General features: G+C 43.8%; 1 protein-coding gene across 2 annotated transcripts; it reads right to left on the bottom strand.

Moving 5' to 3' along the window:
• Positions 1 to 592: 592 nt before the first annotated feature.
• EIF4B (eukaryotic translation initiation factor 4B) lies at positions 593 to 14,027 on the bottom strand. Of its 2 annotated transcripts, XM_078605831.1 has the most exons (15): positions 13,933 to 14,027; positions 12,350 to 12,487; positions 11,476 to 11,678; positions 10,824 to 10,940; positions 10,485 to 10,533; positions 10,203 to 10,358; positions 9,360 to 9,512; positions 8,593 to 8,763; positions 8,188 to 8,431; positions 4,604 to 4,719; positions 3,803 to 4,145; positions 3,367 to 3,473; positions 2,672 to 2,801; positions 1,677 to 1,746; positions 593 to 1,368 (listed from the first exon to the last, which is right to left on the bottom strand). In XM_078605831.1, the coding sequence occupies exons 1-15, from the start codon at positions 13,943 to 13,945 to the stop codon at positions 1,303 to 1,305; spliced, it is 2,076 nt and encodes a 691-aa protein (XP_078461957.1). In that variant the 5' UTR covers positions 13,946 to 14,027; the 3' UTR covers positions 593 to 1,302. The 2 variants fall into 2 exon arrangements, with proteins under 2 accessions (XP_078461957.1, XP_078461958.1); XM_078605832.1 differs by lacking the exon at positions 13,933 to 14,027 and having other exon boundaries at positions 11,476 to 11,584; positions 12,350 to 12,999.
• Between the last annotated feature and the right edge of the window lie 3,230 nt (positions 14,028 to 17,257).

Below are 17,257 nucleotides of genomic sequence, written 5' to 3'. Positions count from 1 at the left end.
CTCAAATGTAGCACAACCTTGCATCACCCTGATGTGGGGGGAGGCAAAGGGTAACTTCTAATAGGGTTAGGGGTGTGCTTATATTCAGCTTCTGTTGTATATGCATATCGATGCAGTATAATTTACATAATGTTAAAGGCAAAAAATCTCTTCACAGTACTCTTAAATTTAGGGCATAAAATGTTGTCGACAAAATGATATATGTATAGAAAATAGCCCTTATTTAAATACCACCTATCTATTTGCCTGTTGAACCAAATCAGAAAGCTTTACCCTAGGTTATATGTACAGTATATGAGAGCAGAAGGAGAAAAGCACATCAATATTTTGTTAAGAGCTGCTTCCCAAAATCATTCGGATCAAATCGAGTCAATACAACTGCATGAAGTTATTAAATAAAAATCAGTGGTGCCTGCAAATGTAACACTCAATACGGCAGCTCTGCTTTGAACTCGACCGCAAGCACAGTACTGGATAAGAAAATAGATTTTCATGAAAACGGATAACACAAAACAGTGCTTACATTTGTTGTAATAATGGTCTATTAAAAAAGACATGTAGGAACGCAAGAACCCAACAGCAGAAACGAAGGTAAAATACAAACATTTATTGCAAGTTTGTTTTTTTGCAATAGGCTATATACGCATCAATGAATTAAGGTATTTGCTGACTGCACAGTTTACAGTACATTTGTACAAGAATTGCCATGTCTGTTCGTGATTTAACACCATTAGCTAGTGGACAATAGCTGCTGTTTGTTGAAGCTTGACATTAATGATAATTACAGCATGGCCACAGAATCTACTTTGTCCCCTATGGCATTTGATTGCAAGACCACAACAATAAATATATTATCTATTCATATTTTAAGCATGTCTTGCCCAAAAGCCAGCTCTTCTACAAAACATGCAAGTTTTACGTATGCTGAAATCATGCACTTGGAATAGCAGTTAAATTTGTAATGACGGATCTCTTAACAGATACATTATGCTCTTCAACGCTGTCTTCGAACAGCTTTCAGTTGACCGCATCACCGTTGGAGTCGAGCAAAGCCAAGCAAAATTACAGCTGTGGCACACACTGCCCTATTAAGAATTAAGAGAGAGAAAACTCACGTAATCAAATGTCTTTCAAGGACATGAAAACTGGAAAACAACATTGGTTTTCAAGAGTCAGAACATCATGCATGAAATAGTCCCCCGCACATTGCAGACTGCTGCTTTCGCAAAAAAGCAAACAATGAAGTGGCACCTCATTAAGAAACAGCATACATCAGTGTGCGTGTGGGACAATGCGAGGAATTCAGTCTTCATAGTCCAAGTCTCCATCCACACTCAGTGCAGAAAACTTGCTGACAGAGCTGAAACTCTGAAATATGAAGATAAAAAAGCAATCAAGCACCCAACAACACATGTGACTTTAAACTGCATAATCTTGATTTCAACTCAATTTATTTTCAATGAAATACAGCATACCTCACACACACTTTTACATCGCCACATCTTTTTTTAAACGGAAAAAAATATTACATACATTGCTTAACCTTCAAATGTCACAGTAGCTATACATATACTACCAGAGTAAAACCGGGAGAGTGTGGGGGTGCGATTACACGCTAGGGTTCAAGTGTTGGTATTGGCTCTTGACGCTCAATTTAGCATGTGCACAGAACTCACCAGTGGCTCAGGCTCATCGTATTTCTTTGTTTCGATCAGTTGAGACTCTCTCTCTTTCCGGCTCTCCTTTCTGTCGATAAAGCAGCTATTTATTAGCTCCACTGCAAATAATCTCTCAATACTTATTTAAATTAAATTTGAATTACAGTTTGTATTCTTTAACAAAGTACGAACTGCTCGTTGAAATGTTTACACATCAAGCTCATTTCCAACAGCACAAAGCAATAATTCCCATGGCCACGTAACATGTGCAACATTAAAACAACACAAATATAACTGCTAAAAATATTGTTCAACCATGTTTTCCAATTTGGGTTTCTAAAGCATCTAAATGTGACTGCATGTCAAGGTAATGAACAACGGCCGGATATGATTATCCAGAGCATTTTCAAGACAATACGAATTTGTCTTTTATCATCTTTTTCAGAGGGGGGCTGCAAGGCATAGAGAGAAAGGGGTGATGGTATGGTAGGTTGGAAATAAAGATACATTTCAGAAACGTTACAGAGGAAGAAGAGGAAGAAGGCATTGAGCCTGGACCTGAACAGGGGAGATGTCTCTGCAGCTCAGACAGTCAAGGAGAGGTAATTCCAGATAAGTGGCAGCTGTGGAGAAGGAACAACCTTCCATAGAACAGAGTTGGACTAAAGGTCTTGGCATGACTTCGTTACAAGAGTGGAGAGAGGATGTGGCAGGTGGAGTAGAGCAAGATAATACGGAAGAGGCGGGAGGAACGAGTCAGTGGAGGAACTTGGAAGATGAGGAGGATGAACGTTCAGCAGATCCGTTGCTGGATTGGTGTAGCCAATTAAGGTATTGGACTATTTGGGTGTGGTCTCATTTACATGTGTGCGAGAAGTTGAGTCATTCTAGATTTGAAGCTTTCGTGACTGCTAGGATTCATATTCTTAGGTTTTTTCGGTAAAGTGACTTTACCGAAAAAACCTAAGAAGTTGAGTCATATATGTTGTCAGTAATGTGTCTAAACAGCCAACCTGTCAGGGTCTTTTTTGACAGCAATGATGCCACGTCCTCGGCCTTTACCACGATTCAGGTTGTTCTTGGCTCGCACTCCGGCCTTCTCTGTGCGGCCAGTAGTGGCGTCTGGCTTCCCTTCAAAATCATCTGTTCAGGACAGCCAAGAACACAACCACTTGGCAAATTAAATTCAAAGACATGTCGATTGAATAATACTTATGCAAATTGAAAATAATTACAATATCTAATTTTGACGAAAGAATAATTGCTTTAAAAAAGCAATGAAAATTTAATAAGCAATGAATTATCTTTAGGGAGCTGAAATAATTTAAGGATATGCACAGTGTAGACACAGCAAACAAAGCATGAATAATTGGGCAAGAGTACATCTTACAATAACTTATAATTAACAGATTATTTACAGATTACAAATGCATATACTGCCGTAGACTCAACTTTTTAAAGATATTCAAAATTAGTGACAGTAAATTCCAATTACAACCCAATCAATTGGAGAAATGCCAAATAAAATAATTCCAGTGGCCGGAGAGTTTTATACAATTAAAAAAATGTAAAACCACCTTTTTGAAGAACAAGATATTAATATAAACATGGTGTACACCTTAACTATGAAATATGGAACAATAAAACCACATTTTCAAGAACGTTTATATTGTTTACACAATATGAATACATGTTTAAGTATACAAACCGTTGAGCTTGGTTGTCCTGCTGCCATCTGGCAATAGTTTTAGGTCCTTGTCTGCAGCAACTCCACGAGAATATGTTGCTGTGGAAGGCATCTTGTTGGAAGGTACACTGGAATAAAATGCATAAACATAAAGGCTCACGAACTATCTCCGCCTCTTAACATGACATCGGTAAAACAATTGCAATATTGAGAATAATTTACAAAATCTTGCGCGCGTGCATTACCGGCACTCTGTGGAGGTGTTCACATGACATTTTTTGTATCGATTAGCTCCAACAGCAACATCACAAATGTGACATAAAATTTAAAAAAATCCAAAGGTCATAAAAAAAAAGGACTTTCAGCGACACTGATGACCACTACCAAAAGTGAAATGATGCAAAGGCAATAATGGGACCATTAATTAATGTGGAAATATAAAGCCAACAGTGCTGACCTGTTAGCCGGTTTGTGTGCTTGTGTTTTCTCCTGGCATAGTGGCAGTTCTGAAAGGTGTTCGGTGGTGGCACCATGGTGCGTGGGTGAAGTAGGACCAACTCTTGCAGATCCACAACGCTTGACCCAAGCATTCTCTTTGGGTGGTGGAGCGGGCACCAACTTAGCGGCCGTCTGTGGTGTCGCTTGTGGAACTAACTGCGGCAGCTCTCTCTGCTGGCTTGATTGCTGCGGTTGCTGTTCTGGCTGGCGAGGGGGTCGGGTGGCCGGTGATAGAGGTCCATCTTCCCGAGTAAATACCTCATTATCTCCAGACACATCACTCTCTTTACGGACCCGTGGGCCTGCCACATCATACAAAATAAATGTAAAACCATTTAATGCAAATGTCTATTTTGAATTCAGCATGACAGAGCCACTCACACTCAGGGAAAGCAAATCAAATTGTTGCTGAATCCGATATGACGTGAAACCCATGTCCTTCTTTTATTACAACACCCACAAAGTAGCTTGTTAAGCAGCTAGATTGACAATGGTCAAAATGTTTGCCATAAAACGTGTTTGTATGAGGTAAAATAGGTGCAGCAGCCTCTGTAATGTTGAGGGTGAGCAGCAATGTGTAGTCTTTGAGCAGTGAAACATGTGCGATAGCTTTAAGTCAACTCAACAATAAAAAAATCATTTTTTTCATTTTTGTATTCCGGTCTCCCACGCGAACGGAATAATACACGTCACTCAATTCGCACATGCTTAAATGGAATGGCAATCCATCACTGTGGTCATGTGAGAGGGCCACACCTACCCCTGGCAGATGCACTGCTTGTGGCACTGGCTCCCCGAGATGAACGGCCGGTCTCCGAGGTGTCACTGGTGGGGCGCCGCTCCAAGCGATCGTCATCGCTGCGCCAGCTGGGATGTCTGCCGGGACAACGCAGCATAGGCGAGACCATACGTTCACAAGAATACCGTTATAGTAAGCAGGGCAGATACCCCGTGACTTATTTGTTTGCACATAAAAAAAAAATTTTAGTAACTATTTTTCAAATTTTCCAAGCGCTTTCGGCTGCAAGAATGTTTGTACGTTGTTTTACTATCCACCCAAAAAAAAACTACAAATGAGATTCAAGGCACCATGTGGATAAAAGTGTCTTTAAATTGCTGCACTGTGTTTATTGACACCATGGAGATGAAAGCATCACTTTTATTTCAAATAAGGTCTATTCAGAGATCTAAAAATAAACGTTTCAACATTTTTGGCCATCAGCTTTTGTGTGTTTTTCACGTGTGCGAAATACTTATCGTCAACGTCATGTATTCAATGTATATGTTAACACGATTCATTTTAGGATAAACATTTTTGTTGCATGTAGACATTTTTGTGAATTAGGGTTCGATTATATTTTCTACTTTTATCAGTTTATAAATTATGCATCATGCTTAGCAGCGAGATTTATTATGATTAACAAGTCAAAAATAAACGCGGGAACGGCAACTTTGTTTACTAAACTTCCAAATAAATCAATGTTTGTATTTCATGATTTAATAGTTGTGCAGACTTGCGGTGTATAATGACAGGCCTCTGGCAAATATCCTGCTTTTCATAGCATTAGTAAAAACCATTAAATTAATCCATGATGTAGACACAGGAGTCCTTCACTATGTTGCATGGCAGAAAATAATCTGCCTTGCATATAAAAGCAACCAATATTACTGGAAATTGCATTTATACTTCATTTTACAGGATATATATCTTACATTATTTCACAGTACAGTATACAACTCATCTACAATAGCAATTTATCTAATACATTAATTAATGATACTATTTCTTTATTCATATCTTAATGAATTTTACAGCATGGTAGAATACTAATCCAAAAAAGGTAATTCATCAAATTAATTAAAACATTTCAGGAAAAAATATTACGTCTTATATCTCTCTGTACTTTATATGGTAGAGCACTACGAATACACAAGCACCATATAAACTTGTGTAACAAGACTAGAATGTTAGCTCCCTATTCTGCGTGCACAGAAGGAATTCCAATGAAACTCAGTAAATGTACGTACAAGCCAACATTGAACCATAAACTTTCCCTCCATGCAATTCTTGCACTGCCTGAATGTTAAGAGCAACACATTGTCAAACAATATTGTATGCTCACGATACATTAAAATTACAACTTTTATCAAATTGTACATATATAATACCTTGATTATGAAAAACTATGAAAAACGAAACCTGGAAACTCAGCAGCAATGGAAGCAGTGTGTGCAGCAAAGTCTTATCGGCATTGGGCACATGACACAAGTGAACATTTTATGCTGATCTTGATCGCCTGGATTACTAGCATTGTACTATAATACATAGAGGTTCAATAACCGATGCTTTGGCAGACACTAAATCCACTGCACAATAACATTGAATAACTGAAAACTACAATATAAATGAGCACCCTCAAGAGAAATTGTTGTGTAATTGGGCAAGAGTAACAATGAATAGTCGGCACGTAAAGGCAACTAGGCTCTGATGTAACAACAGCAGATGGGCAGTCCACCACAAAGTTCTGGGTTAAACCCGGATGAGAGTTGAGAATATTATGAAATAGTATGGAAAAAACTGCAAGAAAAACAAGGGAAAAGCTCTAGGAGCTAAATACAGGCAGACCTCGCTTAGCACTACCCGGTAGAACGCCGATTCCTTTTCGCGCTCTTTGCCCTGGAGAAAATTATTGCAAAAAACTAAAATCCTAAAATATAAAAAGCACTTACGAGTGAGAACACGCAGTGCTTGTCTAGGATACGTATCTGGTGTCATATTTGTTTACATTCACTCAGCCAATGAGAGCGATGTACGCTCCGAACCAAAAACCACCCCAACCCCTAAAATTCGATAATTATCAGGATGTGATCACGATCACAGCCCCAAAAAAAATCATCGATTTTTTTTTTCAATGGTACTACAATATTTGTTTAGCCAGGTGAGAACTCGTGAGACCAGGATGCAGTCTCAGGCTCCATCTAAAAGAAACCTCCCCACCACTGCCTTGTAGGAGGAGAGGAGAATGCACTCGTGAGTATAATACATAATACTGACTGATGTTATAATACATTATTTTTATTTGTTAAATGTTTACCATCTGCTCATACATAACAATGCTGTCATGAACACATCCCCATATATACAATGATGAGCCCTCTTAGGGCTGATTCTATTAGCGCTCACTTCTCCAGCACCGCATCTTGAGCACGAAGCGAGGTCTGCCTGTATCTCTCCGATATGTTTAATTGTTGTACCGGGTGTTGTTCGGCATGATGTCCGATGTTTCGTTTCGGGAACTTCAGGAACCGAAAGGTTAGACCTCATGACGAACAACGTGGTACAACTCAACAAGACATCAGAGAGCTATGCAACACAACCGCGAGGTACGTACTCGTACGAGGCAAATGTCCTCTTCATTTGTAATTCACGGGCATACATACAAAAAGAGAGAGCACTCGCCTCTAGTGTGCTAGGGGGGTGGAGAAGCGCCTGGAAGGAGACGTGCACAACCCAACCCAGCACCCGGAGCTGCATGATGAGAGCAGCATCGCAGATTGTGCCATCCTTCATGGGGGAACAACCAAGCGGTACTCTCCGCTTAAATAAACAATAACCATCTCACAACCATTTGCATAGGTAGGTAACAATGGCCACATGTTATGGCCATATGTTACCGTTATTTTATAACTGAATAATGATCAATTTTCCTATTTCATCTCTTTAGAATCATCCTGCCCATGGGGCATTACTTTATTGTTCCATTTAATGTTAAAAGCTTGAATGGCACAACCTCTTGACAAAAAAGGCAGCAGAACATGGCAATGGTGCATCAACAATGGAAGAAGTCCCTTAATGTGGGGAAAAAAATAGCCCAAAATGTATTTTCCCAAACTACACGAATTTAGGATTTCATGTCATTTACATTAAATTTACATAACTATTTAGTTACGCCTCTCCAACTTTCCCAAAAATGAAAATAAGCAAGACAATAAAATTTATCAAAACTATTGTCAAAAAAGTATCAATATTAATTGAGTCCAATTCCTCCAATGATGCATGCACACTGGGTTAGCAAAAAAAAGTAATCTAGCCTTTTCCACACACATGTACAAATAATGCAAAAACAACACTTCTTTGGCAGCAGGCTACTTCCATGAAAAACAAGAATTGAAGATTTCTGCAAAGAAAAAATACTTTAAAGTTAAAACGACAAAAGAAAATAAAAATAATAGTTTGGTGCACAAAACAACGACACATTTCATGCATGTTGTACCACTTAAAATATAACATACCTGCAAATGTACTTAAATGGCTATGGATATACCAGGCATATTATACATCACCTCTCCCTCTGGATCCACTCGGGTTTTCCGAGGCGCCCCTGTTCACTTAGGCGCCTTTCCATCTCCTCCTGTTCACGCTTAAGTCTCTCCTCCACCTCCCTCTCACGAGCTGCGGTGTCCACCGGCTTGGCACCACCAAAAATGAAGGCCAGTTTCTGAGTGGCAGGTGCAGGAGGTGGCAGCACGCCCTCCTCCTTGGGCGTACTCCGCGGCTTCAGGTTGAGCTTGGGCCGTTGTACAGGACCTGCCGAATAAAGGCGGCTGATAACGCCCTTACATGTTAACAGTGGATTTATTTTGTTGCATTAAAAAGAGCGCGAATTACGTAAAAAAGGTTTCCCGCTTTCAAGTCATCGGGCTGAAGAAAATATTTGTAGTTTTGCAATAAAATATTACAAAATTCACCTCTCTCCTCCCTGATATAATCGTCCCTCCGCCCGTAATCTCCTCTCCTTTCAAAGCGCTCCTCTCTTCTGTCACCATAGCGATCTCCTCGATAGTCATCATGTCGGTCATCATAACTCTCCCTTCGGAAACCAGATCCAAACGGCCGGCGTCCACTTCTGAAGTCTGAGCCTGCCAAATGCATTGGATCACTCTGCAGGTTTACAATGGTGCACTCTTCGCACAAATCGTAATGTGCAAATAATTAACAGGATGTGCTTGAATTACTCTAAATGACATTTTCGAAATTACTAATATATTTTAATGATTGCATCCTTTTAAAAATGTTTCGGCATTTCAAGTACCACATAGTTCAACCTAAATTCAGCAGTGGCCAGTGGTTAGCCATTTATTTTCATTGATTGAAACTTCACACTTGTCCAGGCCCAATTTTAACTCATGATATACTGTAAAACAAAACACTTCTATTAAAATTATGTAAAAGATAATGGGTAGTAATCCATATGAAAGAAATGTTTGCCTTGGCTTTGACTATCCGCCACTGCTGGGGGAAGGGTCTCCCCTCGAGTGCGCCCCGAGAGAGCACCTCCTAAGGGCATTTGGCCTAAACTTTTCCGCTGCCCAGCTTTAAAAACAAATGCAGTATCTTCAAGCAATATGATCTACTACAAGAACCTACAAACTTTGGACCTTTCATGCATAATTCTTATTTCTACGTTCTAAAATTAAGCGACAAATACAAGTGCCATGTCAAGAGAATAACTGACCCCGATCGCTGCTCCTCCTGTCATCATAACCACTGTCACGATCGTCATAACGGTCCTGGCTGTCCCGGTAATGATCCACATCTCGTCGCGGCCCAAATGAGCGCTCCCGATCTCTAAATCGCTCTCGATCTGGCTCATAACGATCTCGGCCCCCTGGGAAAAAACAAGACGTAAACATATTTCTGGAAATTAACACGTTGGTTGGACAAATACATTTGTCAATAATTTCAAACGTAAAGCTTCAGCCCTGCAATTGCTTGTTCACGTCACTTCTGGTGGAATGGTCTCCACTATTAGACCCCCTCTAGAGCAGGGGTCCCCAACCCCGGGCTGCGGACCGGTACCGGTCTGTGGCCTGTTAGGAACCGGGCCGCACAGCAGGAGGTGAGCGGTGAGTCCGCGCGTGGCCCGCCCATTATTTTATTTGCCACTTCCGTCCGCGCCTCTTTCCCGCACTGTGCACTTGTCTTAGTCACGGTTTTGGTAAGCCCACAAGCTAACCCCTAGCCAAAATGAGTCAAAAATAAACGTCGCTGGAGAGTTTCTTTGAAAAGGGGGAAAGACCCAATGATGACCCCCCCCCCCCCTGGTCTAGAGGGCATTCGGCCCAACTTCCAATATGGGCAGACTTGTTGCAAGAGGTGGTAGTACCTTAGTTTTACCCAGTCGACCTGCCAATCGACAAATTGTGGTGTAACCATTTATACTAATGGCTGGGATTTAAGAACCAGTGCCCTCTAAATTTAAATTCCAGCATCCTAACCATTACACTGTGGAAGCATCCAAATTAATGTAAAATTACTGAAAAAACTAAGGATGTAAAAGTTTTTGGGTGCTACTTACAGCTCGACATTCGATCACGATCTCCATATTGGTCCCCGTTTCGGCGTGGGAAGTCATCAACGTTGTTGTTATTGGATCGAGACCGCCAGTCATTATCTGTTCTGTCATCACGGCTCCAGTCCCGGTCACGTGACAAACCTCCACGGTCATCTCGGTCTATTCACACACACGTGAAGAAAAACCACATATAGCAGCAGACACACCGACAGTTCCCAAGGACGTATCTATGAGCATTTCTGGGGTCATCGTGTAATATTGTAAAAATAAAAAAATTAAGTTTACCTTGTGTTTGATCAGCTATATCTACTCTTACTCTTCTGTTCCGCAACATCTATAAATGCAGAAAACATGCAAGGAGTGATATACAGAATATTACTATACCAGTGATAACGCAATATGTTTTTAACTTAAAAAATACTATGTCTGGATGTATCTTAAAAATTTACCACATCCGAAATATATAAATATTTTACTTGCAAAATGTTCACGACTAATATTAAACAAAGGTGCACCATCTTTAAAAGGATATCTGTAGGGTGCTTTTCATAAGAATAAAAGAAAAAGTAATAAATTTCAGCTTTTTCTACATATTTGATGTCAGTTTGAAAAAATATTACTCACTTCATCATTAAGTGCCAGAGCCCTCATGAGAGACTCAATGTCATCAAATTCAGCATACCCAAAGCCCTTGAGCCGGTCAGAGTTGCTGGCTTCACGTGGCAAGCGTACAGCACTGACCTGAAACAGAGTTCTGTTAAAACTTTTCACATTTGGAATTTCCTTTTTAATGCATATAAAATACCCAGAGATTGCAGTGCTATATTCTCAGTGGGGAGGATTGGTACATTCAGAGATATTTTAAACACAACTACATGCATTAGAGGTGACCTAGTGTGAGCTCTTGTGCTGTCGCTTCTTTAATGTATTAAAAATTGCATTGGGGGAGAAAAAACGATAATCTATTTTTTACTTGATAAGCACAAGGCATTTCCCAGTAATTGGAATAAAGATACCCCCGGTTGGTTGTTTTCATATATAAAGGCTATGATTCTAATATATACCTACTATACATATATTCTCTCAGACAATAAATAAATCACTTATTTAAAGGTGCATCTTTATTTCGGTACAATCAAGTTATATTTTCCTAAACAACTCATCAGCAATTGTAATTTCCTCCAAGCTAAACCTCCTGCTGAGGAAACAAATATCATTTTGAACACTCCTTCCTGAACACAAGCAAGCTGCCAGAAAAAAAAAACTTGGAACAAACCTGGAGTCCAGTGAAGAATTTGAAAATTGACTCCTCGGTCACATCATAGGGCAGGTTGCCAAGGAAAGCGGTGTAAGGTGGTTTGGCGGGCAGTCGTGCCATGTCCACACTGGGGGCACGGGCAGCACGTGGGGCAGTGGGCAGCAGTGCACGATCCACTGAAGGCTTGTACACACCATCATCAGCAGGCCACGCCGTTGACACTGTAGTCCACGTATTAAGATTTTACATTACAACTATTCCAGACAGTGAACTAAAAGTAACTATTCAAAAAAAACCTTGACACCGTTTATAAACATCCTATGCCTCTACCTTGCTTCAATGTTTCAGTTTGCCTCAGTGTCAATTTCAGACTTCTTAAATAAAGGTTGTGCACCCCTGCAAGCTCTTGCTCACACCAATGCTGGCAGAAGGCTCTCCACTAGAGGGAGCGCTAGAGGACATTTGGCCTATTCTTCCAAACTGACCAGACCTTTTGGAAGTGTAGAATACCCACACTTTTACCCCCAAAAATTGTCACCTACCCATCGACTGTGGTGATATGGGGGGGGGGGTGAATTTAAGAAACTCGTCTATTGCTTCAACTGCCGTACTGAGAGATCAAACCGGCAACCTCTGGATATGAAGTTAAGTATGCTATCCATTACCCCACAGCAGCATCTTTCCGATGTTTTACTTTTTATGGAGTACAAGTTATATTTTAATATATTATACACCTAGTGTATATATACTAGATGTATTTGCACGACATTCACATGGGTCCGTTTCAGGTCACAATATGACACTGCAAGCAGTATTCCAACATGTGATATACTATCTGAAAAAGCCAAAAGGGCCTGAAAACACTTTACGTATCTGACATCACTAAATTCACCTTCTCCTTCAAAATCTTCAGTTTCATCTGCCCAGTTGACCGGCCGAACTGGTGGCACAAATACACTTCCCGCAGTTGCATCTTCAGCCAGAAAGTCGTTCAGGCTGACGGTTTTACCCTTCTTGGGCTTCTTTTTCCCTGCAAAAGAACATTAGAAAGTAATCGTGTAAAAAATCGCGAAACAAAATTGGTTGCCTCTTGGATGCAATGCACGCAAAATCCTTGAGAGGAAAATTTCATCTGTGATTTGGCATCAAGCACGGGTGCAATTTTACCCCATTATTTAACATTTATCCCACTTTCCTCACACGTGCAAAAGACTCATTAGTAACTCTGAAATCCATACCAATGCCATCCATCCCTTTCCACATAAGCCACTTCGTTGAGCTATCATTTGTGACCAGGTCGCTTCTGAAAAACAGCTGTATAGCTCAGTGGGTCGTACCCGGTAAAATTAAAGGTCTAGTTAAGATAATTTGAGCGCTTTCTTTCCACATGCAAAATAATCAAGGAACTGCCCAACTATCTAGTGCAGGATGCTTCCAAAATATATAATTTTGGATGAGCAGCTTACTAGAAGTACAGTACTTTTAAAATTGTTCTATGATGTTTCCAGACTGTTTGTCGGTATAAATTTCCCCATACTGCAAACATTTGCAGTATGGGGCAACAAATTCGTTCTCAAATTAAATCATTTGAGCACGTATGTGGTTAACACTCAAGCAGTATTAACCAGGGCGGCTGTGGAATGGCACCACGAACCGCTGCAAATGCGCTAACGCTTGGCCATGTCAACGCCCGAACAGCCATCACGTTTAGATAGATGCACGTGAACGGTTAAACTTGAGCTTTTGAGCGCCTAAACATTGCGTCTGTAGGGGAACTTCGGCGCTGTCGTCGACACAGCACGGTGGCCAATTTAATAACAAAAAAGCCCTTACATGTTTACATTCACTTGTGCAATGTGATTTAGATTTACAGCTTAGCTTAATGACAGCAGTTCTCAACACGCTATATATAAAAAAGGGTCAGCCATAAACCAGAGCAGGGAGAGAACGAAGGGACTGTTAAAAACGACAAAGTGTAAATATTTCACAATAATTTGCACAACCCATAACAGTAGCATCGACGGGGAAGACGCGCCCGTTTGCTATGCAGAAGCATCTAGAACACAAACACACACAAAAAAAACCTTGCACATCACATTTCCCCCACCCCACCCTCTGCAGCAAACAACACGACGCGCACACAAGCACGGCTCCTATTTGAGACGGCTGCGTCAGCTACGCGTCTACCAAGCGTCACGGGCCTACACCGAACGGAACCCTCGACGCCTGCGGGAAATCCCTCGCCGTGCACGGCAGGGCGACTAGGCGAGGTCGGTGGGTTCAGCTTTAGAGGATGTGACATCGTTAAGGCGTGCGTGTGTGCGTGCGTGCATGCATCGGCGACAAACGGGGCGTGAATGCAAAAGAGCGGGCGCGACGTCTCGTGTGCACGATACGGATTGGAACGGCTCGGGGTTGGAAGAGAAGGCGCAGAAGGAGGAGGAAGGAGAGAGCAGCTCCCCAGGATCGCCTCACCCAGAGCGGCCATAACAGCGAGGGTGGCTGTGGCGGGGCGGGACGTCACGTGACGGGCGGAGCGCGGGGACCCGGATGAGGGGCGTCACGTGACACGCCACGGACGCGAGGGCGACACCCCAGTGACGTCATTGAGTGAGGTGCCTCAACCGCGTGGGACGCTTCGTGCTTCTGTTTTCGAACAATTGACGTCGAACTATGAAACTACTTACGAGGATGGGTTTTGCCCTTTCTGGCAATAAAATAGGTGTTAAGCATGTGCAAACACTCAAACAGAAACCTTTGGCAAGGAATCGTGTCTGCATTAAGCACGCGTACTTGTGGTGAACATGCTAAACAAAACCACGCTCTGATCATTGTGTCCACACCACAGATAATATGGGAAATGTCCCATATTTTTTAACTACTTTTAATATGTTACCAGGTAAGGCCCACTGAGCTATTTATATATTTTTCAGAAGCGACCAAACCACAGATGATAGTTATTAGGTTTTTTCCGGTAAAGTCATGTAGGTGAAAATAAAAATAAAATAATAATAATAAATGAAAATAAATCCATTAAATCACGACGTTTCGGAGGCAACACAAGCTTCATTCATCGTCGTGATTTAATTGATTTATTTTCATTTTATTTTTATTTTCACCTACGTGACTTTACCGAAAAAAACCTAAGAGTATGAATCCTTGCAATCACGAAAGCTTCAAATCTAGAATCACAGAAGATAGCTCAACCAAGTGGCTTTTGACGTGGACATTTATTTATAGCAGCATGTTGATTCTAAACGTATAGGGGGGAAACCGGAGAAAAATCCACACCATCACGGGGAGAGATTACGCAAACTCCAAATATACAGCAGGCATCAGGGTCGGGATCGAACCCACGACCTCCTGCATACCAGGCCTGCATACCAGGCGAGGTAGTTAACATCTCGCCACCTTGTGAATGCAGAGGCAACAACTACAATGTCACGTTCGGGTGGTCAAGCCAGATAACCTCTTCAGGAGCATCGGAGTGTATCGCTGTGATGTCTCATTCGTATTTGTGGATCGGGCATTGGGTCATGATATGTTGACATGGTCTGTTCTAGATAGCCACAGTCGCACACTGGAGAGTTTTTTTCCATTTGTGCATCAGGTGTCTGCATCTGCCTGTCATGGTTTGTGCAGTGGATGCGGTTTAGGGTGGACCGTGAGCCCCGTTGGGTCTTTCACAAGGTGTTCGTCAGATCTTTTGAACTCCATTCAGCTCTCCAAGCTTCATCGGGGTTGAACGCGCATTGTTGAAGGTTAAGTGCCGGGGTCCAAAAGCGACGACAAGGGACGTTATTGAGGTCCTGATTAATGGGAATGCGACTTTTTATCGATTCGCAGGACTTCCCGGGGGGTTGTAGCGTTGTGGCGGATGGGTGGGGGCGAGATGTGTGACAGCACCGGCAGCCACGGTGTTGGGGTCGAACTTAAGAGTTCCAGTGATACACCGCACTGAAACCACTCGTTCACTAACTCAGCCACCCACCCATCGACCCACACACGCACTCAGTCCACTCATCTACCCACTCAACCATACACTCAGGCACACACCCACTCAACCACCCAACAATCCACTCAGCCACTCAGACACCCATTCATCCATTGAACCACACACTCATCCACCTAGACTACAGCAACAACCGCCGTTCGCCACTAAGTGGCAGTGATGTCATCACGGCGCTTGTGCCAGGCTAGGTGGATTTTGAGGCCACGTGAAGTGTCGAAGACTCGCTGACAGGAGATCACGGGACAGTCTCAGATGTTAGGGGTTAACTGACTGAGATGACAAGCAGATACCTGTGCTCACCGCTGTGCCACCTATCTGCGTTTTAGCCTAGATTTGAAGTTTTCGTGACTGCAAAAAATGGCTAAAACGCATACATTTTGGTAAAGTGACGTAGGTAAAAAATAAAAATAAAATAAATCACTACGTTACGGACGCAACACAAGCGTCCTTCTTCAGGTGGGGACAACTTAGCGAAAGCACACCGCTTAAGTGTGTCCACATTTAGTTTTTAAATTTTTTTTACCTACGTGACTTTACCGAAAAACCAAAGAGTATGCGTTTTAGCCATTCGGCGTTCCGCTCGTTGTTGTGAGCGTTAGTTCCTCTGCCCTCCGCTATTGTTGGAGGGCGACTGCCTCCAACTGCCCAGAAGCAGCGTCCTTCACGAACCTCCACCATGGGGGTCGATCTTGACACTGCTGGAACCGGTCATCGATAAGTCCACTCGGCTCTACATCCTGTGCGGCATTCACTCAAATCTTCTCTAGCCCCCCCCCGCATCCCCCACCCCCCTCATCCCCCACCCCCTCATCCCCCACCCCCTCATCCCTCACCCCCTCATCCCTCACCCCCTCATCCCCCGCACCCCCATCCCCCGCATCCCCCACCCCCCGCATCCCCCACCCCCCGCATCCCCCACCCCCTCATCCCCCACCCCCTCATCCCCCACCCCCTCATCCCTCACCCCCTCATCCCCCGTACCCCCATCCCCCGCATCCCCCACCCCAGCATCCCCCACCCCCTCATCCCCCACCCCCTCATCCCTCACCCGCTCATCCCCCACCCCCTCATCCCCCACCCCCCTCATCCCCCACCCTCTCATCCCTCACCCCCTCATCCCCCACCCCCTCATCCCCCACCCCCCTCATCCCCCACCCCCTCATCCCCCACCCCCTCATCCCCCACCCCCTCATCCCTCACCCCCTTATCCCCCTCACCCCCTCATCCCCCGCACCCCCATCCCCCGCATCCCCCACCCCCCTCATCCCTCACCCCCTCATCCCCCTCACCCCCCATCCCCCGCATCCCCCACCCCCGCATCCCCCATCCCCCGCACCCCCATCCCCCGCATCCCCCACCCCCTCATCCCCCACCCCCTCATCCCCCCACCCCCTCATCCCCCACCCCCTCATCCCCCTCACCTCCCATCCCTCACCCCCTCATCCCTCACCCCCTCATCCCCCACCCCCCTCATCTCCCACCCCCTCATCCCCCACCCCCTCATCCCTCACCCCCTCATCCCTCACCCCCTCATCCCCCGCATCCCCATCCCCCGCATCCCCCACCCCCCACATCCCCCACCCCCTCATCCCCACCCCCTCATCCCTCACCCCCTCATCCCCCTCAACCCCCATCCCCCGCATCCCCCACCCCCGCATCCCCCATCCCCCGCACCCCCATCCCCCGCATCCCCCACCCCCTCATCCCCCACCCCCTCATCCCCCACCCCCTCATCCCCCACCCCCTCATCCCTCACCCCCTCATCCCCCTCACCCCCCATCCCCCGCA

The sequence above is a fragment of the Lampetra planeri genome, chromosome 2 (genome assembly GCF_965212315.1).
Source record: "Lampetra planeri chromosome 2, kcLamPlan1.2.h2, whole genome shotgun sequence".
Taxonomy (NCBI): Eukaryota; Metazoa; Chordata; class Hyperoartia; order Petromyzontiformes; family Petromyzontidae; genus Lampetra; species Lampetra planeri.
Note: the sequence above shows the minus strand (reverse complement) of the source record. Positions and strands in the feature narration are given on the sequence as shown.